Here is a 25672-nt window from a genome sequence, read left to right on the forward strand (position 1 = left end):
TCTCGGGCTGAGGACCTCAGAGCCGAGCTGTTGAGAGCAGAACATCTGAGAGCTGAGGCCATATGGGAGGAAAACTCTGACGGGTCCAGGTAAGCCAAGATAACGCTGCTCGTCGTAGCTTAGACATTAAATCCTTTGCCCCCTTCATGCTGTTCCCAAAACGGCTTGAGCGTGCCAGATTGGTAGCAGTTAGAAGATTAAAACCCTGACCTACAGTCCACAGGAAGTTGTTATTAAACTATTCTGTGAACATCAAGACAACCCTGCCCTCTTCTGGTAACAAAGACCCAGTTGTAAAGGCCTTTTATACCAAGCTTTTTCTCTGGCTTGTTCATCGATGGTTTAGTCGGGTATGATATTATATAATAATACATTGTGAGTCTATATTACTGTAAAAAACAAAAAAAAACAATGTGTAACTTACCTTTTACAGAAAGCTGGATGGACGGCCAAAGCTCTTCCTGCGTCGCTTCTTTTCCTCCATTGGTCTGAACAGTGTTGGTAGACTAGTGAAAGGAGGCCGCTCCAGCAGCATGGAGCAGCTCAGCTTACCCACCGCCTCCCGGGTCGGCTCCGCTTCCCCAAGCCCCACGCGCAGACCACAGAACACCACCCGCATGCAGAGGACGCCCTCACTGCAAACCCTCAACACGGTGAGCAAGAGCAGCAGACAGTTCTCATGCCACGCTATTATTATTATATTTTGTTCAGGACTGCTGTGCTGCTCTGCCGTTGTCCTTTTGTTTTATTTCACCACATCAGATAAATGTGGGAGAAAACATCTTGCATGTCTTTAAACTTCCAGTTCCACCCTCATTGGCTTTTCAGTATACTGACCTTTCTGCCTGTATGGATGGCGCATTCCAGGTTGTCCATGTTTCCTTCCACTTTCTGTTGTCGCCCTCCTTGTTTTCCTTTTGGCAGCTGTAAGAGTAGCTGTAAGTAGATGTAAACAATTTTCTGTTACAGCCAATCACAGCCTGTGTTTGCATTATGTGCAAACATAGTTAGTTTTAGAGGGTTGTTGGAGCCAAACAATTACTCTTCCAAAAGCCAACCTGATGAATTTTTGACAATATGAAAAACACAATTTGTGACAGTGCCATTTATTTGCCACTAGGTGCTGCCACTGGCCCAACTGCGCAAAGCCTCCTCGGTGCAGAGTTTAGAGAGAAGAACAGAACGTTCAACAATACTGGGAGAGGTGCATATACCGTACGGCCTGGCACCAAGGTAAGTGGCATAGAACACGACAGTGGTAAGAAAGACAGAGATGAATAAAATAACAGTGTTTTACTCCATACATTTTCTCATGGCTGGATCTGAATTTCTGCCGTTGCAGCCCTGATAGTCCTCAGCTCGGTCTTCACAGGGCCCTGAGTGAAGATGTACTTACCTCAAGGATTGCGCGTCCAGTGGGCCGGGTCACCCAGGCTTTCCCTGATGGGACCCTCCTCCTTGAACTCGTCAGACCCCCAAATGGCCCCTTTGGTTTCGTCATCTCAAGGGGCAAAGGTCGACCAGACACAGGTGACTTGTTTTAATCCATATTGTCATTGTACTGTCTTAAATGAGGACTTCGGTTTAGCAGGTATTTCAATTTAGTGATGACTTCCTTTCCTTTGCTCACTGCCAGGCTGTTTTTGTTGTCTATCTTGAGACAGAATAGACATTAGAAGAGAAAGAGAATATAATTGAAATGTCATCGTTCTGATATAAATTGTCTTTCCTGTTAAATTGGTCATCAAACATCATCAGATACAGTGCTTTTAATAACGGTAAAGCTGTTATATGTTATTTATTACAATATTGTGTGTCGGCCTATGCTTTTTATGGTTCAGTAAACACAAAGTCATCCTCTATCTCCTTTTCTGCTTTAACCTGTTTTTTTCTCAATTAAAATTCCATATTTCCCTTCCGTTCTCACACGATCCAACCACTCCTTCGCCTTCATGTGCCTTTGCCTGTCATTGTTTCCTTCCCAGGCGTGTATGTAGAGAAAGTGGGTGACGGTGGTGCAGAAGGCCCTTACATAGGTCTACTCGGCATCGGTGATGAAATTCTGCAGGTGAACGGAGAGGCAGTGGCCGGACTCAGTCTGGACCATGTGACGCGGCTCATGACCCGAGAAAGCATCGCTTCTCTTCGGATCATTCCGGCCCGACGCAACCAGCGCTGAATGGGAAGATAAAGGCCTGGCACAGAGCCATTTCTCCTGCAGCCGTGGATTATAATTCACCAGTGCAAACACAACGGATTGTACTCTAGCATATGGTAGATCACCAGTGTGTATTTCAGCACAGTTTTACATCTGAGAATGGCAACATGAGATTACGGGATGAGAGGTTAATTTCCTGTTGTTCAACAATATGACACTGCAAGGGATTTGGATTACAAGGACAAATAAAAAAATAAAAAAATTACAAATCTATCACAAAATACATCCAGTCGTTGAAATGCCTCATTAGCTAGAAACTATAGCGTATATATTGTGATATAAAATGTTTAATACTATAAATACTAAATCAACTCCAGCACAACTTGATTCTCTGCATATGTTTTTTTTGGTCAGACTTATAATAGGGATCCTTTCATTCACAACATATCTGCTTTTTAACCAAATCTTAAAACTATGTTTACAAAAAAAAGAAGAAAAAAAATGTGATGATTGCGTTTAGTATTTGAAACTATAAAAAAACTGCAACGACTCCACTTTTTTCATGTTCAAATTGTGATTTATTTTGACACCCTAAATGACCCTTGAGTACAACCATATTTTGTTGCATGGTTAAAATGTTTCCATTAATCTAATTGATCATTTCAGATGATTGACTTGTTGAAGGATGTGCCACAAATGTAATCTTCACCCATGAGACCCTAAACTAAAGAGCTATTTATTTAAAAAAAGATCCCTCCACTGAACTGCAACTGCATCACAAATTACGTTTAAACATAAACACAATTAATTATCTCTCTTTGTTGTTTAATGGATCATACTGTATTTCCCTGGGGCTCTGCAGAATCCCTTCCTTCATTTGTGTCTGCTGTATCACCCATTGCTTCAGGAAACTGATACTTGTTTTCTTTGAAATAAAAATATTTTATTAACTTTTGTAACTCATGAATTATGCACACAACAACAACAAAAAATGTATATCTATTAAATTGATTCATGAGCATATTTGCAACATTTCAATTTAGAGTATTTCAAAGATATTAATTAGGATCATCTTCCTAATTTGACAGTAAAACCCCTGATACTTAAATCAGTCTCAATTAAATCAATTAGGCCTATTGATTTGCACATTTTAGATCATTTTGATCATTAATTAACATGTGCTCCCCAGCAACAAACATCTTGGCACAATTGAGGTTTCCCTACACGATGCTGATAAAAAAAAGAAGTTAAAAGGGATTATGTGAGGCTGAGCACAGGATGCAGGATGATGGTCGTGACTGCTGCTTCAACAGGTGTTTAAAGGTCGTGACTAATTATAAGGCTCACTATTTTTTTTTAAACATAGGGTTTATTTAAACCTATGTGGTCTAGCTAATGACGCAGGTTGCACAATATTTTGCTGCTACGAGTTTATCTGACTAAATGTATGCGATTATTTAAATTCAGAAATGTATTTGACTAAAAGAGAACAGAAAAAACGGGGTGGAAAATCCGTTATTAGGATGTACCTGCTACCATTTAGGTTGTCCATGGACGTGGTCAGCTATCGTGCTGCTCTTTTATCTGATGCGACTGCAGGAGCCGATACGTTTTTATCTCTGCCAGCCATGAGTCCCCACGGGCCCCGGGGAACCGCCGTGCAACCCCTCCTCCTCCTCCTCCTCCAACACAAACACGGACATGCAACAGCACATTCCGGCCTATTCATGTATACATCTATTGTTAATTGATACATAATTGTGTCCCGTTCGAATACAGCATCGTTATCATAATTACTCTCTCTTCATTTGAGCCATCTATCGTATCACATCCAGCCTCAAGGCGCATACATGCAGACATGGATATGGATGAATGGATATACTCTTTTTAAGGGTAAAATGAAAATAAAAAAGAGTCACTTATCTTATTGCAGGATGAATAGGCTTAGCAAAAACCCCTTTGTTGAAATTATAAATAGGTCAACAGCTTAACCTGAGCTTTTGTTTCTTTCATCAAAAAAAATTAAAACACCTCCAAATAACTCAGGCTGCAGTGTAACTCACGTTGTTACAGACCGTTGCGCTATGCCTGTTTGCTTTTTTTTTTTTTTTTAATGCTTTGCCCTCCACACGCCTATATAGCTCACGACAGCCAAATAATAATGAATCATTTCATAAATAATGGGTTTAGTGGCTTATCGGGAATGAAGAGGCCGCTGCCGTGCGCTTATCTCACTCGGCCACATTGCGGCCTGTGTTCCGCTCCCCACACTGAGGCAGCGCACTGGATGCAGCGAGGAATAGCTCACACACACACACACACACACACACACACACACACACACACACACACACACACACACACACACACACACACACACACACACACACACACACACACACACACACACACACACACACTGCTCCACAACTGGCAGAAAAAAAAAGAAAAAAAAAGAAAACCTCAGACATGGATGACCCACTCACAAAATGGCTCCACTTACACAGTAACATCAACAACACGACTGGAACGGTAAGTGCAAAAAAATATATAATTTAAACCAGCGTATTCGTTGTTCCTAAAGGTTGTAATTGGATTTCTATCGTCTGAATTATATCGGTGGTATGTACATTTGTTTCAGCCTATATTTTCCGCTTTTGTCCGATCGGAGGGTTCAGACTGTACGGGATGTAATAACGGATGCGAGGCCTATTGGAGAATTCCCAGAAATAAAAGTGCGCTTTTTTTATTGGCGGTCTTTTGTTCGTTTATGATAATATTCCAAGGACATGAATCGAGTTAAGTGTACTAAAACCCCTAACACTGTGTAGTTTATTCCAAATGACAAACCTTTTATGTTCGGCTATAACAACAGCCCCATGGCCTACACCGCCGAGAATCACACCACCCCTGACATTTGTGGCTATATAAAAATGATTAGGTCAAAGTGTTTTTGGATTCTACATTTTTTTTCTTGATTAACTGAAGACGGGAACAAATGAGGTTTATTCCGACGACGAATGGATACAGAGCTCTCTTCGTGCTCCTGGCATGCACTCTCTCTTCAAGACGATCATTTCACCTCTAAATCATAAGCAGCCTACATAAGCTTTTACAATATATTCGAATATGACTTTAGGCAGAGCTCAAACGTCGGTTTAAATACATTACGATATTAGCTGAACGTTATGACATAAGCAAGCATTATATACGAAGATGTATTAGAAGAGAGAAAAATCACAGGAATCACAAGACAAAGCTCTTTGTAAATAACAAGTGAAGATTTGAAAAATATCTCTGGCTCCAGGTTTATGATTTATAAATTTAAAAATTCATGATTGTATAATTAGCTAATACTGAATCACATCCCAGTCGGTTTAACGTAAAGAAAAGCTCACAAAAATGACAAAATCCTCGAAACGTTTTTAAACTGAATTCTCGGAAAGAATGAGTGTTATCGTCCCTTGTGGTAAAATTGTCTGCATTCGATTTTTAATAAAACAATATTTGAATATTGGGTAAAATCTAGTAATTAGGAAAAATAATGACGCTAGCTAGCAAGAAACTGCCTATACTGATCTTTGACTATTTGTTTTGTTAAGTATTTGTTAATTATGTAATTGATAAAATTAATGTATAACTATTATAATATGAACATGCAATCATAATGAATTCTTATAATAATAACAATGTGAATAGATTGTTACATTCCTACGGGGAAACGCTTGGTAATTCATGTTGCAGCTATATTCAGACTGTCACACATTATTCTGACCAATACATTAATGGCGGAACATCTTATTTAGGACGTAGTGGACTCGAGCGAGTGGTGACGGTATAAAAATGATGGAAAAACGGCAGCCAGAGCTTCGTCCTGGGAGTCCCGACGAAGAGTCTGGTCCTGGAAAGCGGGAGGACTCCTCCATCATCTACAGACTGAACAGATGCAAGGAGGAAGAGAAGCCGGGGAGAGAGGAGGGGGAGAAGGAGAGAAGGGGAGGGAGCTTCAAGGGGGTTGAGGAGACGGATGACGTTCCTCTGCAGAACTCGAGCAACGGGACCAGCATCAGCATCATCATCAACGGCGTTGCCAAGGAAACTGCCTCTCACAACGCCCTTGACCTGAAAAGGGAAGTGCCGGTGATCGAGCTCTCCAGGAGGGACGCTATAAAAGCGCTGGAGCAGAGGACTGAAAGCCATTTGGTGCCGATCACGGAACTTCGCAGACCTCCACCGCTGCCGCTGCCGCCGCCGCAACGAGACGACGCTCGAATGGTCCAACTGAGCCCAAACGCGTTTCCTGTCCCGGCCCGGGCCATGCTCTACAACCTGGCGCAGCCTCTCGCCGCCATCAACAGGTAAAGGCGGAGAAAGACGGAATACATAATGCAGTTTCATGAACGCACGTTTTCATTTGTTCATTGTGTTCACCATAAGTTTGATGGCTGCTATGTATGCTGCTGTATTGTGACCCGACAGGAATAGGCTTCGGAAGTGTCACGTGCTTGTAGTGTATTCAATATGTTGACATTATTTATGCAAGTATGTGCAGGAATTGACGGATAATTATCCTATATACATATGTAGGTGTGTATGTGTGTGTGTGTGCTGCTGGTGCAAGGAGTGAGGGTTGTTGAGGGTTAGATGCAATGAAGGAAATTATGTAAATTCATGTTTTTCTCATATACCTGTGCATCTTTTGTCTGCTTTCTGTTGCTGTATAGTCTCGGAGAGGAGTCGGAGCAGTACATCATGTACCCCAGCAACAGGGTGAAGCGCCGCCCGGCGCCTTATGAGGTTGAACTCGACGAGGGTAGGTACATTTTATATCTTTATAAGTATGGTAAAACGCACTTCTGCTGCGTCCTCCTTCTGCCAATATAGTCTCCAAAACGTCCCATCCTCATCTCCATTGTCATTCATCCACTGACATTGATCTATACCTAATCTGAGTGTTGCAGAAGATGCATCTTAAAATAAATAAGTATTTAACCCAGAGGAATAAATACATCATAATTCATGGCATAAATGAATGCCGCTAATCTGAATGTCAAATACATGTACCTGCATGCCATTAAAGTAAGCTATACTTAATCAGATTTGGGGTTTATTTTATTTGAAACCTCCTTTCCATCGCGGCCCACTCACTGCCATATACTGGGGTGGAGGATGGGGGTGCTGCTGCCTCCATGCCAAGGTTTTACTGCAGAGTGGGCTGAAGGATTAAGATAGTCTGGGTGTGTTCCAAGGGCGACAATAGCCTGGAAGACACAATTGTTGTGGGCGGGAGGATGTGACTACCTGCAGTGGAGTATTTTATTGTATCTGAATAAATAAAAGTGCATAGAAAATGGAATAGGCAGCATACAGTCTCCCCTAAACCCTTTCCTGGGGTTTGGCATGTCAAACCAACCATTTATCTTGTAGCGCATGTACATTATTGACACAGAGCATATTGCAAGCCTCGATAACTTTTTCTCCATCATTCAGAAACCCGTGTTTTAGGGAAGACATTTTTTTTAGGATTGTTAAACTTTCACTATGAACACATTTTTCCTCAAATCCTATGTGCATTGGTTCTCCATGCGGCTATCTCTTCCATTTTAACTATTGCACTTGTAGACAGCATTATCAGTTTCAGCTTCTGCACTTTTGCCTCTTCTTCTTACTCTCTGCGTTCGTCTCTTTTCCTCCCTTTCCCCCTGCTAGCTGGCCAGCCAAAGATTGTACGTCGTATTTTCACTAACAGTCGGGAACGTTGGCGGCAGCAGAACGTAAACGGGGCATTCGCGGAGCTTCGCAAACTCATCCCCACTCACCCACCAGACAAGAAGCTGAGCAAGAATGAGATCCTGCGGCTTGCCATGAAGTACATCAGCTTCCTCTCCGACCTCCTGGACGACCAGGACGGCGGGAGGAATGTTGGCAGCACAACTGATGGGGAAGCAGGGCTGCTGGTTGGAGTTGGGGACCACGAGGGCGGCCCTCAGGGTGGTCCACATCAGGACACAGTGGTTGGCTTGGCCAGGGACGATCTTCTGGACACAATGTCACCGGGTTCCAGTTGTGGAAGCCTGCCTGATGGCGATGCCGAGGGCAGTCCTGAGAGCTTTATGGAGGACCAGGACTCGCCTCCAGCTCCAAGGACTCTAACGGCTTCACGTGGGCCGGCGCTGCATCTAGCTGCTCGAGATCTGAGGCGCAATGGCCGCCCTATAGATGGCTCCAGTCGCCGATGATGCTGATGCTGATGCGAACAGGCCACAGACACAACATCTGAGACTGAAATGAGAGGGACTAAGAAAGAGGTGTCTATGCTCAGGATCTGTTAGCTTTGAGCTGTCAGTGTAGGAAAGAGAATCAAGCTCCACCTAATGAGATAGTGGTGTATGTTCCTGTCTCTACACGACACCCGAGGGAGCGCTGATGAATAGCTTGCTTTGATTGGTGATTGTTTGAATTTGATCCAACAAAAGACTTGTAAATTCTGCATGTCTCATGTCTTTGACTGACCTGCGGTTTATAACTGTCCCTGTTTTTAAAAGTCCAAAGACAGGATATAAAAATAAAAACAGGAAAAGAAAGAAAAAAAACGCAAACAAAACCAACTCAAACAAAACATCAATTAAGACACACTTGGCAAAGATTTTTCCGATGTGTAATATTGAAGTTTGGACCAATGCTTCAATTATGATGCTATTGATGACAATGTAATGCGGCCAACCCTAGAAATGTACGCCCAACAAATTGAATGTGTTAGAATAATGACACAAGAGTAAGTTTGTCTCAGTTGGAGGCCGTAAATGAACCGACTGGACTCTATTGTACCCATGCAGTAACGTATGTATTGTAAATAGCATTATATTTCCAAGGCACAATGTAACAACAGTGACTGGAGTTCAAGTCATGTGGTTTAAGATGTACTATAGTGTGTTTGTCAATTGGTTTACTAGCAAAATGGTCTTTAAGGAAGACAGGAAACAAAAAAGAAGACGGAATGCGAAGAACTTAAAATGTAAAGCAACAACTGAGTGTAGTACATCAAATGTGGTACCATTTACTTCTGTTACACTTTGGTGATGAGAAAATGACACCAAATACGACGACAGACAGTTAAACATTTTCACTGCCGGGAATGAATATATCTATTTGATTTTGCGTAGGTACAAGACATGCAGTGTTTTTTAAAGTGTACAAAATATGAGTCATGCGATATTATGAAATGACTCATGCAGTCATTTTGATATGAATGTTTCAGTGTTTTAAAAAAAAAAACTGTAATGCAGTTGTAGTTTAGTAAGGTACACAAATAAATCCCTTCATTGCCGCATACATATATGACACAAGCACAGAGGCACACAACAACACACACACACACACACACACACACACACACACACACACACACATGCACACATACAGTGTTAATATCATAACAACACCAGCAGTTTTCTGATTAATACAGTTAAGGTTTGCTCACTGTTGTTGGTTATTCTGCTTTTTCAGCAGGACATAGTAGCCTATATTGGTACCTTTGGTAACTATGGTATTTTATGAATTGCAGTCAAGGGACATTGTACGTTTGGTAATGACATATTTGTTGTATGATAGCTGTATCTATACATATATCCAATGTTAAAGCGATGACTTTTATACAAAACCCCTGAATAAAACATGCAGAGGAAAAGCCTCGTGGTCAATCTCGCTCAAGCAAGTTGTAGATTGTATTACTGTAATTCAAGGCAATTCAATCCAGTTCTATTTAATTCAGTTCAATTATTTATGTTCGGTTCAGTTCAATATCATTTGATTCAATTCAGTTTATGTCAATTCCTTCTTTCTACAAGAAACTGAACTTAAAAAACTTGTTTTCACCACATTTCACCATGTATGACTATTAATACCCTTTACACACTCACTCATCATTGCATAACCTAATTTACAAAATTCAGGCAGGCAATGGCATAACTTATGCAGCTGTTTCCCACCTTGTCTGTACAGAGTGAATAGTTGAAACCACAACCTCCTCACGGAACTCCCCCAATGGAGGCTGGAATCCTCACTTCCACCCAACAAGTGACAACTTCCTGTGGAGGTTAACGCGGCTTGGTGACCTGCAGGATATCCTGCCATTGTGAAAGTGGTTTTGACAGCCTTCGCTGCACTCGTTTGCACACTGTTGTGTCTGTACACATTGTGAAACAGCCACAGTGGTAGAGATCCCCGCCGCCCAAAAGTTATTCACTTACGCAATCGAAAAGTTATGTTCACCAACCGCTGTTCACTAATTAATAAGAAATTAGCAGAGGAGTTGTTGCTTTGCAAAATAAATGCTACTTTCCTGAAACGTCTATATGTCCCTATATGTTCTATACCTCCACACAGCCGACTTTACCACCACTACAACAGCATCAGCTCTTAGACGTTTCTAAAAACGGGAATTGCTTCCAGGGAGCATCAGAGACATCCATGTGTTTGGGGACCCCTCCTGTGCTCTGCTCTGGCTGTGCTGGGACTCCACTGAGAAGCCCTCAGGGTTAATGCCTGCCAAACATTTACCTGCTTCAGTGTTCCTGACGCTCCACAAACACACATACTCACAAAAAAGAGAGGGATACAGTGAGTGTATATGAGGGATTGAAAGGAAGGGATGAGAGACTTGTGTGAGTGTGTATGTGCTTGCTGTACATAGATCTCTGTGCGTGCGTGTGTGTGTTTGTGTGTGTGTGTGTGTGTGTGTGTGTGTGAGAGAGAGAGTGGTCGTGTGTGTGTGTGTGTGTGTGTGTGTGTGTGTGTTTATCAGCTCAGTGCAGATGGGTGGCAGAGTGGCTCTTGCAGCCAAATGATTCAGTATGCTAATGAGTTGTTATCTGTGGTGCTGCAGGAACAATATACTGTCTTTCTCACAGTGGGAATCCAGCCTGCTGGGAGCAGATTACACTGCACACACCGCCAAGGTAGTTATTTATATTTTCACACAGAGTAGTAGAAAATACATAAATGCACACACACACATCCACAGATAGGCCTATAAACAAACAAGCAAACTAACATTGTAACACACACACACACACACACACACACACACACACACACACACACACACACACACACACACACACACACACACACCGCCATCACCAACAACAACATAAATATGACGGAAATTTAAAGTAAATTTATGTCCTTGACCAGGAGAGATGCAGATGCCATTCTAGGCCTTCCTCTTTAACTGGTTTCAGAGTTATGTTTCTGTTACAAGATGTTACCTATTCTTAATTAAAGAAAATCTTCAATTTCCCAGAATGTTTTGTCCCCAATCAATAAGGTTTGTCCAATTGAGGGATATGTTTAGCTTTAAAGACCCAGCTGACCCAGCTTTTTCAGCTGAAAAATAAAATCCTTACAGCAATTATTGAATCCGTTGGAAAACTGATCACTTTTAGCCACTGTCTTTCCAAAATGACACTTTTTCAAAATCCACACATAATATTTGCATTACCTTTATATTCTTGGTTGATTTATCTTCTCTTGACTTTTGACCTACACTCAGATCCAACGCTTGGTCGTTGAATTTGGAAAAAACTAAGTGTCACCTGCTTTTAAACATTCCTTCATAAAAGACACAAATATACAAAAATACAGGCAGTCTATGACAACATATTATTATTTTTTGGACGTAATTTAAAATATAAATCCCTGATGTTTATTATGTCATAATATTTCTTGTTATAGTAATTACTCATCTTCTTATGTGCCACCGGCTACAATTTTGGTTAAGTGCACCCTCTCGCATGTGTCTCCCTCAGGAAAAAGGACTGTTCTCAGGTCTGACTTGTATAAAAATGAATGAGACATTTATACACGCTATCAGCTCTTAGTATGGATAAATGAATGACATTCCTAGATGGAGGGTCAATTTATGGCTTTATTGTACAAATAAGAATCAATCTGTGAGATAGAATTAGTAATAAGAAGAGATGTAGTAATTGATTGCAGAGGGGAAATTAGACCGAATGAAGGTCGGACAGACTGAAACATTTAATAAATATTTCGTCAGTAAGAGTATGCAGGAGTTTTTCTCATTGCGTCACGACTGCACTTCCCTCCGACGCAACTGTCACACATTCAGGTGTGCTGAAATGTTTTTCATATAGTTTGGACAAAACATACTTAAATACACAACATCCTAACATAATATTGTAATAAAAACAATCTCTTTACCTTATTTATCAATACAAACCCACAAAAACATTCCGGTCAGATTTTCCTATTCATTCATCATAATCTTGCCTTGAGCATCTTTGTGTTGAAAAAGCAACCTATAGTACACATCTAACATGTCAATAAAACATGAAATATGAAGTCCCATTGTTGCATTAAAACTGATTAAGACTGAATTAGGTACTCCAATTTGCTCAAAACACGAGAATATGAGCATTATTCAAATTATTCATTTGAACTACATCCCTCTAATAAGGTGTAATCACTTTACATGTAAGATATATATTTTCAGTGATAACATACTTTCATTAAAATGTTGAAGATTTCTGGCAATGGAAGACAGATTGTTGTGTTTGTCTGTGAAAATATAATAATTATAAATATTTTAGAACTAGGTAATGCAGTTGCTGTTACTTCACAACATAAACATGTCTCAGTAGCCTCTCAGAGAAAGAAACTATACTAAATGATATTCATCATTCAACTGGATTGCTGTTGCGTATAGGAAAATAATTCTAACATTTGTGTTTTGATTGTTTAGTCTAATGCGCTAATTTTTGAATGGTACAGTGTCGGTAGGTACACAGTATAATTTATACTGTCTTCATCTGTCTCTCTGGTGCAGAGGGTTATCCTGTGTTTGGGGCTATAGGGCAGCTAATCTGTTGTCATTGCAGTGTAATGCAAATTAGACCCTTTTTTATACTTGTATCTGCTTCTGGGTGATGCTTTTATAAACCCATGTCAGTCTTCTGTGTTCCTGTGGCTCTGACTCACCTTCACCACCGCCTTCAATCTTTGCTGAAAATTAGGAGAAAATAGGGATAGTCGATCCCCATTTAATAGACCAAATTCACTGAAATCAACAGAAACAGAGCTGCAGTGAATGACGAGAGTCCACAAGAATTATCCTTACATCCTTTTGAGTGAATTGAATCTGCATTAGTATTGATCTCCTGTTGTTTTGCAGTCAGCAAGTGGACAAGAACATGTGGAGTCTTATAGTAAATAAGATTTTTTTGTGAATTTGAAATATTGGACATCCCATTTTCATTCAATGTCTGCCACCTTTTTTTTTATTACTTTCTCTGTACTCTTCTCGGCATTTAACGATCCTCTCCAATACCTCTTTACAGAACTTGGACACCTTACACCCTCTAGTGGGAACCAAATGCAATCATGGATTATTTACTTCAATTGTTCCCAAATTTGTATTGGCCTCATTGACACAGAGCTTATCTATTCTAATTGCAGAGACTAATGGCTTATGAATTAGCTTCTAGTTCTGGTTCTTAATAAATAAAACCGAAGGGTCATCCATTTCAAGCATAGACATTTTTAATGCATTGTTAAAAAGAACTGATGTGTTGCATGCAGAATTATAATCAAGCCTCATCCATCTCCAAATACAGCAAGGCAAGCAAAGCATTTGGTTTGATTAGCATGACAGCAGCGGGCAGAAAAGCAGCAGTATTTAGCTGAATCACATGAATTTGACAGAGCACTGTAATAGGCTGAAGGTTGTGTAGTCTACAAGAAGTTACAAGCAAGGCTCATTCAAGGTCAAAGGATGCAATCACAGGTTTCCCATAGGCTTGTCCTTTGAGTCTGGGTAAAGCAGGAAACCAGAGAAAGTGCTGTCGTCCTCATTGCTGGAGTAAACTCCGTTCCAGTCTCTTAGCGTCTCCAGCCACACCTGATCTCCTTCATTCAGCTGCATCAGTGCGAGGTTGGACGCCTGATCGATGTCCTGGCCGTACAGAGAATCCCGGGTTCGCAGCTTCTTTATCCCATTAATCACAAGGGCAGCGCGCACAGGCCTGTTGCGCACGGTGATGTGGTAACTGAACAAGTAGACCCCCGGGTAGGTGGCGTTGAACTTGTTGATTGTCGGGTCCCAGTGCCCCTCCCCGTTGTAAAACACCTTATCAAACTTCACAGGCAGGCCGGGCGGAGGGAAGGACCTGCTAGGAAACAAGCCCACACTGAAGGCAGAGCGAATCTGTTCCACACTCTCACCTGGTGGGCCTTTAGGGCCTCGAGGCCCACGCCCACCTTTAGCTCCCCTCTCCCCCCTCTGCCCTGCCATGCCTCTGCCTCCTGGAGGTCCTGGTGGCCCTCTGTTACCAGTATCCCCCTTCCTACCTACAGGTCCTGGCTCCCCTCTCTCTCCCTTTGCACCATCAGTTCCATTCACACCTGGGGGGCCCATCTCACCTCTCAGACCAGGGGGCCCACGCTCACCCACATGGCCTTTCTCGCCTTGTAAACACTCGCCTGTAAGTCCTTGTTCACCTTTCGAACCTTTTGTCCCAGCTAGCCCAGGGGGACCCATAGGCCCCTCTCGCCCTGTGTTGCCATTAGTCCCATTCAGGCCAGGCTCTCCTCTTTCTCCCGGGTCCCCTTTCAGACCGCTGAAGCCATGTTCACCTTTCTCTCCTCTGGGGCCCATATCACCTATAGAAAGATTATATTCACATAGGAAGACATGTTTTGATTAGAATACTTGTATTTTCCAATAGTAAATAAATACATGTGCATATGTGTATAGGGTGCCTTTTATGCATTCTTTAATCTCATCTAATTTCGCATGATTAAAGGAGCCGATCTAAAATGTAAACCTTTTTTGTACTAGCACTACACACCTCCATCTCCTGGTTTTCCTGGGGTACCAGGGGCACCAGGAAGACCCACCGGTCCTTGATCACCTTTTTCACCTGTGGTAGATTTGAAAAATAAAGCGTAGGAAATGGCATCCGCAAAATACTTATAAAGAATGCCGTTTTGCAAGAAAGGAGAGAGGGATAGAGAGAGAGAATTGGAGAGGCAACCAGAAACTCTCCTGCTGTTAAGCCCCGTAGTACCTATGTCGCCATTGAGTCCGTTGGCTCCAGGTAGTCCTGCTGATCCTGGGGGTCCTTTGAGCCCTGTTTCTCCCTTGTCTCCTGGTATCCCTGTACAAAAACAGAGAAGAGTATGAAGAAGAAAAAATGCTGACCTCCAAAAGGTAATTTTTCTGAAAATGATAATCCACCTTACCGAAAGGGCCCCTCTCTCCTTGCGGTCCTGGTGGCCCACTCTCTCCCATGGGCCCTACGGGGCCTCTCTCTGGCGGACAGCACTCACAGAAGTTGAAGAAGCATTCATTGTAGTCAAGGGTATAGTTCCCAAGGGGGTTCCCGGGGGGCGCTAAGGCATCGGTGTGGAACTCAGTGGAGTAAGTGTCGCTGGAGTAGGTGGTGCTGTCTGTCGGGGACAGGGAGTAAGTGTCCATTGTCACCTCCGTAGTCTCATCCATCTGAAGGCTGCTAGAAGGAGACGGGGTCGTGGTGGTGGTGCGTCCGGATCCTCCACCCCCGCCGCCGCTGCCGCTCCCAGCTCGAGGGGGCTTCCTGGTGGTCTGAGGTTTGGGCCAGCGTGTGGTTCTGGTGCTGGAGGCCAGCGTGGCCATCTGAACCACCAGGAGAGTGGTCAGGAAGGTGAGGCGAACGGAAGGCATACTGAGCGCTTGACACAAAAAGCTGTAAGGGAGAAGAGTGGAAGTTTAAGGACTGTAGATAAAACAGGTGCAGTACTTTTGCTGTATTGCATCACATGTGTTAACGTTGAATAGTAAAGCAACAAGTGCATCTTACCTGTTGATGTAAATGGTGTTGACTCTTCACTCCATCCCTTCCATCTACTGATTGATGCAGACTGCCTCTTTCCTTATATTGCCTCAAGACAGAGAACAAGGGACTGAACACCAGGGTTATTAGGAGGTAGGTGGGCTGGCAAGAAGAGATTACATGACTCCTGAGGGATATGAAATAAAGCAGGTTGTATACAAGGCAAGACTTTATTCTTTGTGATGTGGGATATGATTCCAGGGCCCGTGAGTGCACACACTGCTTAAATGTTGTTCACACACATGCTTGCTTTGTACACAAACAGCAGAAATATAAGGTTACACACAAGGGTACACATCGCCGGAACATGTGTACATAAGCATAGAGTATACATACACACAAACTCACGCATTGTTGGTAATGAATAGCACATCATGTAAGAGTTACTGGGTGCAACACCTTGTAGTGATCACACCAATTGGCAGCACCTCAAAGCAGAAAATGGATCACCATGCACCCAGTGGGAGAGGGATCAATGTCCCAAAACAGGCGGCGTGGCAACATTGATACGACCGTTCACCTCCTTGATCAAACCAACCCAAAGAGCCCAGTATACCTCATGGAAACCTGGAAACCTGGCCCCACTGAACCAAGCTTTACCTGTCTCAGAATGTTGGATGTAGTTTCAAACCTCTGACATTAACTGATTCCTCATTGGTTGCCAAGGTTTCACACATAATCTTGTGTGGAGCCATATACTGTACATGGCAAAATAATAAACAAACAACTCAAAAAAGAAAGAAAGAGAAAGAAGGTCTCTACGAACGTCTACAATTGCTGAGGATTAAGGATATGTCCGTACAAACTGCATACACTGCTTTGTTGTAGACCTGTGTTTATATAAGATTGGAATACAAGAGAAAAATATAATTATCCAGGTGTAATCAACAAAATGTCCTCAAGTCTGTCATTGTTTCCACAGTGCATGTTTTAGTGTGTATGATGACATCAAGCAAATATTTTCTCAGATAGTTCATAACCTTGACATCATTCATTTTAAGAACTCAATATTTTGATTATTGTTGTCTATTAAAGCCTTTTTGTTTTTGTTTTACTGCAGGAGATTTTTAATATGAAATGCATTTAGTTACACCGTGTGTGCATGTGAATTAAAACAGCTGTGTGGGCCTTCATCAGCTGTATACGCATGGTCTGAGGCAGTTATACATTTGTTCAGGGAGTAACAATGAGGTACGAATATATATATATATTGATGAATCCTGGATGTGTGCATAAAACGTGCATTGCCCAGTCCAAGCACAGATTTGTGTATACCCACTGTTTGTGAAAGAGGCCCAATGACACCTCTGAACTGGAAAAGGCTGGTTTTCAACACTGTACCTAACATATCAAAAAATAAAAATAAAACCAATATAGATTCACTCATTCTTTTTCTTAAAAGGTCCAATGTGTAGGATGTGCATCATCTATCAGTGAGGTTTCAGATTGCAATCAATGGAAACTCCTCCTGTTTGCCACGCATATAGGAAAACTACGGTTTGTTTTACAATATTATATTCCATTTCTGCAAATATAGCCCCCCTAAATGCTATGTACCTTCAAATGAATGTTACATGTTTAATAATATTTGTGACGTTTTTGTGTGTGTGTGTGTGTGTGTGTGTGTGTGTGTGTGTGTGTGTGTGTGTGTGTGTGTGTGTGTGTGTGTGTGTGTGTGTGTGTATTGTGACGTTGATAAGACTGTCAGATAAATAGTACTCTAGAAAGCCACCAAGTGGCAGTGTCGAGTCAATGCAATGCCAATAACGACATCTGAACAAAGGCCTCGTCTCACACTCATTACAACCCATATTAGAATACGTATTTTTGTATTATTGCGTCATACCCTTTTATTTAAATTTGAATTGTGCTGCATTTATAGCTACTTTATTTGTGTGTCTACAAATAAGATGTGGATTATATTCTATTGATTAATGTCAGCAGGGTCATACAATGTGGAGATAATATGGAATGAAAATGTATTTAGATTTAATATCAGTCTGATATCATTTTAGAATACATGACACCGTAATTTCATTCCGCAATGTTTTTTTTTTCATCACATGAGTTTGCAGCTGCGCACTTTCGTCAGGATGAGTCAGAAGTAGTGTCAAACGATCTACTTCCGCTACATACTTTCAAAATAAAGCCCCGACTTCAATAACATCCTTTGTGCACACCAGTTAGCTTCAGCTTCAGCTTGTGTTTTTGGCTTTATTAACCGGCCTAATTATCTACTGGCGGGGTTTGACACAGCTGAAGAAAGCACACGCGCGCGTGGAGAATTGTTTGTTGATGCGGGGACTGAACGAAGCGGGGTCAGCGGCGGAAAAGGAGGACACCTCCTGCAGTCACTTCATCGACTCTCCCGGTGACATGTCTTTCGTCGGGGTGGGTCTAACCCGAAATATCAGTCACCCTATAATGGGCTGTGGGAAATCGGCTCTACTCGGAGAATCCCCGTGCAGCTGCTCAGAAAGCCGCAGATAGGATCGGAGACATCGGACCGAGTCAATGCCGGTGGCCTGTCCGCTTTTGTGCTGCGCTTCCCGGCCCGGTGTCTGGCAGTCTGCCGTGCACAGTGCGTATATAAGGTCGAAGTAGAGGAGAAGAAGAAGAAAAAAAAGGCCTCCGTGAAACTCTTCAGATGTAGAAATCCAGTCTCCGTCAGACATCGTGGTACTGAATCGATCTCTTCATAGTTCCGCTGAGCGGATGGAGTGAATAGCGCAAAAGGGTGAGAGAAGACGGACCGCAGACTGGTTGCGTGTGATGATAGGAGACACAATGACGCTCTTGTCTCTCCTGGGTCGGATCATGCGTTATTTTCTCCTGAGGCCGGAGACGTTGTTCCTGCTGTGCATCAGCCTGGCGCTGTGGAGTTACTTCTTCCACACGGACGAGGTGAAAACCATCGTCAAGTCCAGCCGGGACGCTGTGAAGATGGTGAAGGGGAAAGTGGCGGAGATGATGCAGAACGACCGGCTGGGAGGCCTCAGCGTCCTGGACGCGGAGTTCTCCAAGACCTGGGAGTTCAAGAACAACAACGTCGCCGTGTACTCCATCCAGGGGAGGCGGGATCACATGGAGGATCGCTTCGAGGTGCTCACCGACATCACCAACAAGACCCACCCGTCCATATTCGGGATATTTGACGGCCACGGTGGAGAGGTAGGTAGGCTGGGAGGGAGCAGGTTAAAGGGGCCATTAGTTTAGTTTGGACTCACCCAGACCTGGAGAGACGGGAAGTTATTTGGAGAAAGCATACAGTAGCTCTATATTCTCTCAATGAAACTTAGTATTGTAATCCCCTTATGAAATGTGTGGAGTGACACTATGATATATGACATTATGGGAAGGCACATTCAAGTGATGTTATAAGAGATAGAAAAATAACAGCACCATGCCAGGTGTCTATAGGGACACGGTTATTTGTACGTGCCTTGAGTTCCCCTCCCCTCTCCATCATTGTATTGTTCTGTGTGAACACCTCCTCTGTCCCACTGCTAATCAGGGAGTTAACTTTCGATGCAGCACAAAGACCGTGTGTGTGTGTGTGTGTGTGTGTGTGTGTGTGTGTGTGTGTGTGTGTGTGTGTGTGAGTGTGAGAGAGAGAAGGTTTTTTCCATCTGTCCACCACTCCCCTGTGTGTCAGGGGTCACTGGTTTCTCATGGCTCCCTTCAGACCACGTGGCCCAGATGCCATCTGTCCCCTGTTTCCCCCAGAGGTTCCAGCGTATGACACGGCTGAGTTTCTGATTTACAGCCCAATCTTCCAGTTTCACATCATTTATTGTTATTTATTTCCCTTAACACGACACAGGAACATATATTTAGATTGTTTTGCCTGGACAGCAATCCCGAACCCAACGATATTCAGTTTACTATCATTAACAAAGCCAGCAAAATGCTGGAATCAGTGCCGTTTTGGTTTTAGCTCCATTCTTTAGGTTTCTTAAATTATCTGGGGATTTATTAGAGTTAAGTTGAACTAAGGTGTTCTTTGAATCTATATTCTAACACACGTTCATCAATCCAAGAATTCTCCAATGAAAAGACCTTCCAAGCTCTGTGTACAATATGTTATGTGCAACTAAAAGATGAATGCCATGGTTAAGCATAGTTCTTATATCATATAGTTCTATAACATTCATGAAAATTAAAAGCTCTGACTCTCAAACCAAATGTTCTCCTGATTTAACACCAGAACATTCATTCCTGTGTTCTCCATTTTACAAGATTAGTTGCCACTTGGTTGTGTTCAATCGCAGAGAGGACAACAAACACAGTTGAAGGTGTTTACCCATCTGGATCCCTCTCCAGTCCTGTCCCACAAACATATTTATCTCTGAGTCCGAAGTTGAGGATTATGTGGGAACGCTGTGTTTTTCTTCCGGGATTCTCAATGCCGACGATGTTGTCGGAAAAAATGGTGGACATCCTGTTTGCAGTGCATTTTTTATGCAGTTTGGCACAACTGTAAACATACACTTGCACAAACCTCACCAATATTAAATGAAGTTACGCCGCCAACACAAATACAGGCCGATGGAACAGTCTTTCTCTGGCAGAGTAGTGTGTTCCGGCTCTGAAAATATGCAGTACATTTCTCAAACACGTCTTTGTTTTTTGTTTTCTCCCTGTATTTTTATTGAGGTAGTGAGTTATGGTCCAGAATGATAAAAGTCAGCACAAGCTGCTGCTTCCCTTCTTTAAAAAAAAAGCAAGAAAAAAAAGCATGATTTACAGAGACTACCTGCTGCTGAAGCAAGAACTTTGATTAGTTTACAACTTTCAAAGGCTTTCGCACTACTTTGCTACATAAAATTGAATTCATGACTCGTGGGCCAAAAAAAGCAGCAATGTCTGTCAGAGATCCACGATACAGATGAATCAGCCTTTGAAAAAGTTGGTCCAATAATGTACATTCACTCATTAAAGCCTCAGACTGTGATATCCTTTGAGTGAAGGGTAAAGCTCCTGAATGCTGAATGAAGGTCTGTAGAACTGCTTTCACACATCATCAGCAGTCCAAAGTGCACTAATTTCCATAAGAATTGTGAATATGAAATATGTACTCTGTATCTTAAGATAGTATGACATTTCCCATATAAAGATTTTATTCATTAGCATAATGGAAATCTTGGCAGAGAAAATATAGGAAGAAGAAGATAACTATGATGAGGAGGAGGAGGAGGAGGAGGGCTGGGAGATGAGGAGGTTGTTCAATAATTCAGCACAGAGCACCTGCTGTATGAAAAGAAATATAGTACTCATGTAAATATATTGGCTCGTATTTCCTGGTAAAAACGGGAAGGATTATTTATCAATGTGATGAGCTGCGTGTGTAATACTGTGCAGCCAATTATATGACTATGGAGAACAGAGTTTTTCTTTAGTGGAAAATGAAAGCCAAACAAAACTGTATTATTATGACATATCTATATCCTGTATATCAGTACTAGGATAACCAGCTCACTTACTGGTCAGACCACTGTTTGTGTCCACAATGTTTAGCAGAGCTAAAAAATGGTTACCTGCTACAATACCGATGACAGCAGTAAACCCAAACAGTAAAGTTAAGGGGTGGAAAGGAGCTCAACTTTCTGTGGCGACTATAGAAGGGGAACTGCACAGTTGGGTGTCAAATTTCTGTGAGTTTGTCAGCACGAACGACACTTTTTACATTCCACAATGTCATTTAATTGAGTGTGAAGAATTTTGATGTGCAGCTTTAAGTCAGGATACATTGGATGTAAACTCCATGGAATGGCTGCAGATCTTGGAGTAATGTATGAGTTACACAAGCAGTAACATCTCTTACAGTTGTCTTATGTATTACTGGCATGAAGTACATATTTCCGAACCTCTAAACTAATTTAAAATAATCATAACCAAAACAGCTCTGTGCTTGGTCCGCTGTCTAACCCTCGCCCTGTCTTCCCTTCCCTCCTGACCTCTCTCCCAGGCCGCGGCCGACTATGTGAAGGCCCACCTGCCAGACTCCCTGAAGCAGCAGCTGCAGGCTTTCGAGAGAGAGAAAAGAGACGGCGCTCTCTCTTACGGCAGCATCCTCGAGCAGCGCATCCTGACCGTTGATCGTGAGATGTTGGACAAGCTCTCTGCCAACCACGATGAAGCAGGTCAGGGGGCGGAGGAGAGTGGTTGGAAGTGAATATTAACTAGTATGTATATGTATATATGTATATGTATGTGTGTGTATATATATGTATTTGTATATATATATATTTATGTGTGTATATATATATACGTATATATATATATATATATTGTATATATAATATATATATATATATATATATATATATATATATATATATATATATATTATATATATATATATAATATATATATATTATATATATATAATATATATATATATATATATATATATATATATATATATATATATATATATATATATATATATATATTATATATATATATATATACGTATATATATATTATATATATATATATACGTATATATATATACACACATAAATATATATATATATATACGTATATATATATATATATATATATATGTATATATGTGTGTGTGGTGGGGGGACAGTTTATGGGTTAACAGAGAAGACAGGAAGAAAGCTGGGTTGAAATACACCAGCTAAGATGTACAAGGATGTATATGTACCTAAAAACACTTGCAATATTTGAAATGTTGTGCACCCTGGCCTTGGTTAAAGTAGAGATGTCTGACAGGACATGACACAACACCTCAAACAAATCTCACAAGTTCCTGTATCATGTCCTCTGAGCACAATGCCTCCCAGCGGACATTACACCCTATAGTGGTTATTCCATTTCCAAAGTTGTCGCCACTATCCCAGCAATGGAAGAGTTGTTTTAGCTTCAACCTTTATGACTGAAGTATATGATGGCAGTTCCGATGCTCTATTAGGTCTCATTTGTTGCAGCGTTTCTTTGGTTGATATAATTTGTTACACAGATTTGTTGCTCAATTAAAAGAAAATTTAGCACTCCAAATCCCTTTCAGTATACCACATTAAGACACTAGATAAATCTGCTGAGGTGGTAAATGCAGGAGTCAGTATCCAGAGATGAAGCCAAGGCTGGACAAAACATATGAATATGACGCCGTACTAATATTACACATAACTTTGTCCACACTTCACTTTGATTGGTCCAAAGCAGTACGTACCAACTTCAGTTGAAGGTGGTTTGTCTGGTGTGACTTGGGCTCGCCGTCTTTTGCTCGTCTGCTTTGGCCTTTTTGCAGACTACAAAACATTCATTTGTAGTCCACTTTTCCTGCTGCTGTGAAAACCAGAAAACCAAATTACAGACTTGATTTGCCACGCACGTGTGGAAGCTTTCTGTTGTATTGTCAATGTAGCGCCAGACAGACGGAAGACCGATTCTTCCAGCACAATCTGAAGTTTTGTTCTTTACTTTGGGAGTTTCAATAACAGATTGAACCTCGTTGTTAGCGTCATGCTCTCTGGTCTTGATGTGCAGTAGAGTGGGGTGTTTTTTTTGACAGATGGCACATGTGAGGCGTTTTCTTTTGCATTCTCTGCTCATGTGTCTTCCTTTTTAAATCTGACATCCCGACAGCAGTAGAAATATCACTATACTTGAGCCACAACACACCATTCACAATATCCGACAATTGAGACACGCTTTTGTGCCAGGCGCTATTTGTTTGTTCTTCCAAAATAATAAATAAACTCATATTCCTACTTCCCTTTGTTTTCCTACAACCACAATTACTCAATTTTCCAATCAAAATCAGTGAATGACGGCTGTCAACAAACAGAAGAGAGGTGTTGAAAAAATGATAATTGTTCTGTAAATATGAACACAAACTGCTATTTTGGCTCCTGCACACTCCACTTGTCGTGCAGACTGAATGTTGTATTACACTGTCACTGATACGCTTTTCTCTGATGTTCAATTCCGAGCTGTACTTTAGATTGATCAGTTTATGGCATTTGATACATCTACCCCAAGGAACTGTTGTTTTTTTGCCCATTATTTGTCATTGTAAAAGAAAATTGGTGACATTGTATCTCTCTCTCGATCACACCTTAAATGTCAAACAGGACCTCATGTCATTGTAGGTTCCTGTACATGTACGCTCAGGCCTGGGGATTAGGTGGTCTAATCTTTAAAAATGACTGTATTTACTATAGTGTTAAAAAATATAATGGTGGCAGATATGATCATACCAGAGATCTCTTGACATTTTCATTCCTGGAGATATATTTACTGACATTTTGGACTTAGCTCAAGAATGTCGTTAGACTCATTGTTATCTTAAATGTCACGCAAACCAAACATTGCCTGTCATTATCTTGTTTGCTCTGAACAGCAACCACAAGCAATACATTACAATAATACATCAAATCTGGCACAAAGAGTATTTGTAAATACTGTTTTTGTATTTTCACCTGCAACATAGGTGCATTAGTGTGATCGCAAAAGATGTTGAAAACCATTTAATGCAATGTTTTTCACATGCTACAATTTTTTTTTTCAGTTTCTCCTGATGTCTAAAATATACTTTCAACCAGATTTAATTCAGAATTGTTGGAACATAAACTAAAAACAGCTTCCTCCTTCCTTTCCTCTTATTTCTGTCTTTCTCACCCAATCTCCCATGCAGGAACGACATGCTTAGTGGCCTTGCTTTCGGACAGAGAACTCACAGTGGCAAACGTTGGAGACTCTCGCGGCGTGTTGTGTGACAAAGATGGCAACGCTGTTGCACTATCGCACGACCACAAGCCGTACCAGCTGAAGGAGCGCAAGAGGATCAAGAGGGCAGGTAGAGGAACAACCCTGTAAAATAAAACACGTACTGAACGTACCTGCACTCTTATGTGGAATGTAAGGCCCTTTGTTGCCATCTGTTGGTCTATTTAGGGACAGTGTTGTGTGTAATAAAGCACATGCAGGGTCAGACTTCGATGAAATAGATACCTAGGCTGTGTGACTAAAAGAGTTTCACAGGTGCGCTTTGATTATCAAGTAATATAAAATCGAGCGAGTATTTAAAACGTCAGCTCTTTCAAGCTCATTTTATTTTTTTTGTCATAAGCCTTTTATATTCTTATTTCTTCACTTCCAGGAGGTTTCATCAGTTTTAATGGATCCTGGAGAGTCCAGGGGATCCTGGCTATGTCTCGCTCTCTAGGGGACTACCCACTTAAAAACCTCAACGTAGTCATCCCCGATCCCGATATCATGACCTTTGACTTGGACAAGCTGCAGCCAGAGTTCATGATCCTGGCATCGGATGGCCTGTGGGACGCTTTCAGCAACGAGGAGGCCGTTCGGTTCGTCCGCGAGCGTCTGGACGAGCCTCACTACGGCGCCAAGAGCATCGTCCTCCAGTCCTTCTACCGCGGCTGCCCCGACAACATCACCGTCATGGTGGTGAAGTTCAAAAGCGGAGCTGGGGGCAGCAGCAAGGCCGGGGAGTAGGTCGGGGTCCAGTTCAGAGCTCACGTCGTGATCAATGACTTCAGTGGTTTGCCACATCTTCTGGGTGGAGCAGTGAGAGTGATATCACAGGACGACTGGAGGAAGTTTAAGTGTGGACACTGAGAACTAA

At 41.8% G+C, this 25672-nt stretch overlaps 3 protein-coding genes across 4 annotated transcripts; 2 read left to right on the forward strand and 1 right to left on the reverse strand.

Moving 5' to 3' along the window:
• The first annotated feature begins 4570 nt into the window (after positions 1 to 4570).
• LOC306734138 (T-cell acute lymphocytic leukemia protein 1) lies at positions 4571 to 9824 on the forward strand. Its single transcript, XM_079215474.1, has 4 exons — positions 4571 to 4690; positions 5965 to 6516; positions 6883 to 6971; positions 7868 to 9824. The coding sequence occupies exons 2-4, from the start codon at positions 6002 to 6004 to the stop codon at positions 8395 to 8397; spliced, it is 1134 nt and encodes a 377-aa protein (XP_079071600.1). The 5' UTR covers positions 4571 to 4690; positions 5965 to 6001; the 3' UTR covers positions 8398 to 9824.
• A 4134-nt stretch (positions 9825 to 13958) lies between these two features.
• otol1a (otolin 1a) lies at positions 13959 to 15881 on the reverse strand (the record flags this gene model as incomplete). Its single annotated transcript, XM_079236712.1, has 3 exons — positions 13959 to 14839; positions 15028 to 15336; positions 15422 to 15881. 3 exons carry the CDS (start codon positions 15879 to 15881, stop codon positions 13959 to 13961), a joined length of 1650 nt encoding a protein of 549 aa, XP_079092838.1.
• Positions 15882 to 18822: 2941 nt separating this feature from the next.
• On the forward strand, positions 18823 to 25542 carry ppm1la (protein phosphatase, Mg2+/Mn2+ dependent, 1La; the record flags this gene model as incomplete). 2 transcript variants are annotated; one of them, XM_079220651.1, is made up of 4 exons in its annotated part: positions 18823 to 19221; positions 22019 to 22193; positions 24722 to 24883; positions 25187 to 25542. In XM_079220651.1, 4 exons carry the CDS (start codon positions 18823 to 18825, stop codon positions 25540 to 25542), a joined length of 1092 nt encoding a protein of 363 aa, XP_079076777.1. The 2 variants fall into 2 exon arrangements, with proteins under 2 accessions (XP_079076777.1, XP_079076778.1); XM_079220652.1 differs by having other exon boundaries at positions 18823 to 19152.
• Positions 25543 to 25672: the final 130 nt, after the last annotated feature.

Source organism: Taurulus bubalis, assembly GCF_910589615.1.
Source record: "Taurulus bubalis genome assembly, chromosome: 1".
Classification (NCBI taxonomy): domain Eukaryota; kingdom Metazoa; phylum Chordata; class Actinopteri; order Perciformes; family Cottidae; genus Taurulus; species Taurulus bubalis.

Bases quoted from the DNA above. Each gene is read 5' to 3' on its own strand.
- LOC306734138 (XM_079215474.1), top strand. From the start codon at position 6,002: ATGATGGAAAAACGGCAGCCAGAGCTTCGTCCTGGGAGTCCCGACGAA. The intron at 6,517-6,882 runs GTAAAGGCGGAG...GTTGCTGTATAG, and splicing joins CCTCTCGCCGCCATCAACAG to TCTCGGAGAGGAGTCGGAGC. The intron at 6,972-7,867 runs GTAGGTACATTT...TCCCCCTGCTAG, and splicing joins TGAGGTTGAACTCGACGAGG to CTGGCCAGCCAAAGATTGTA.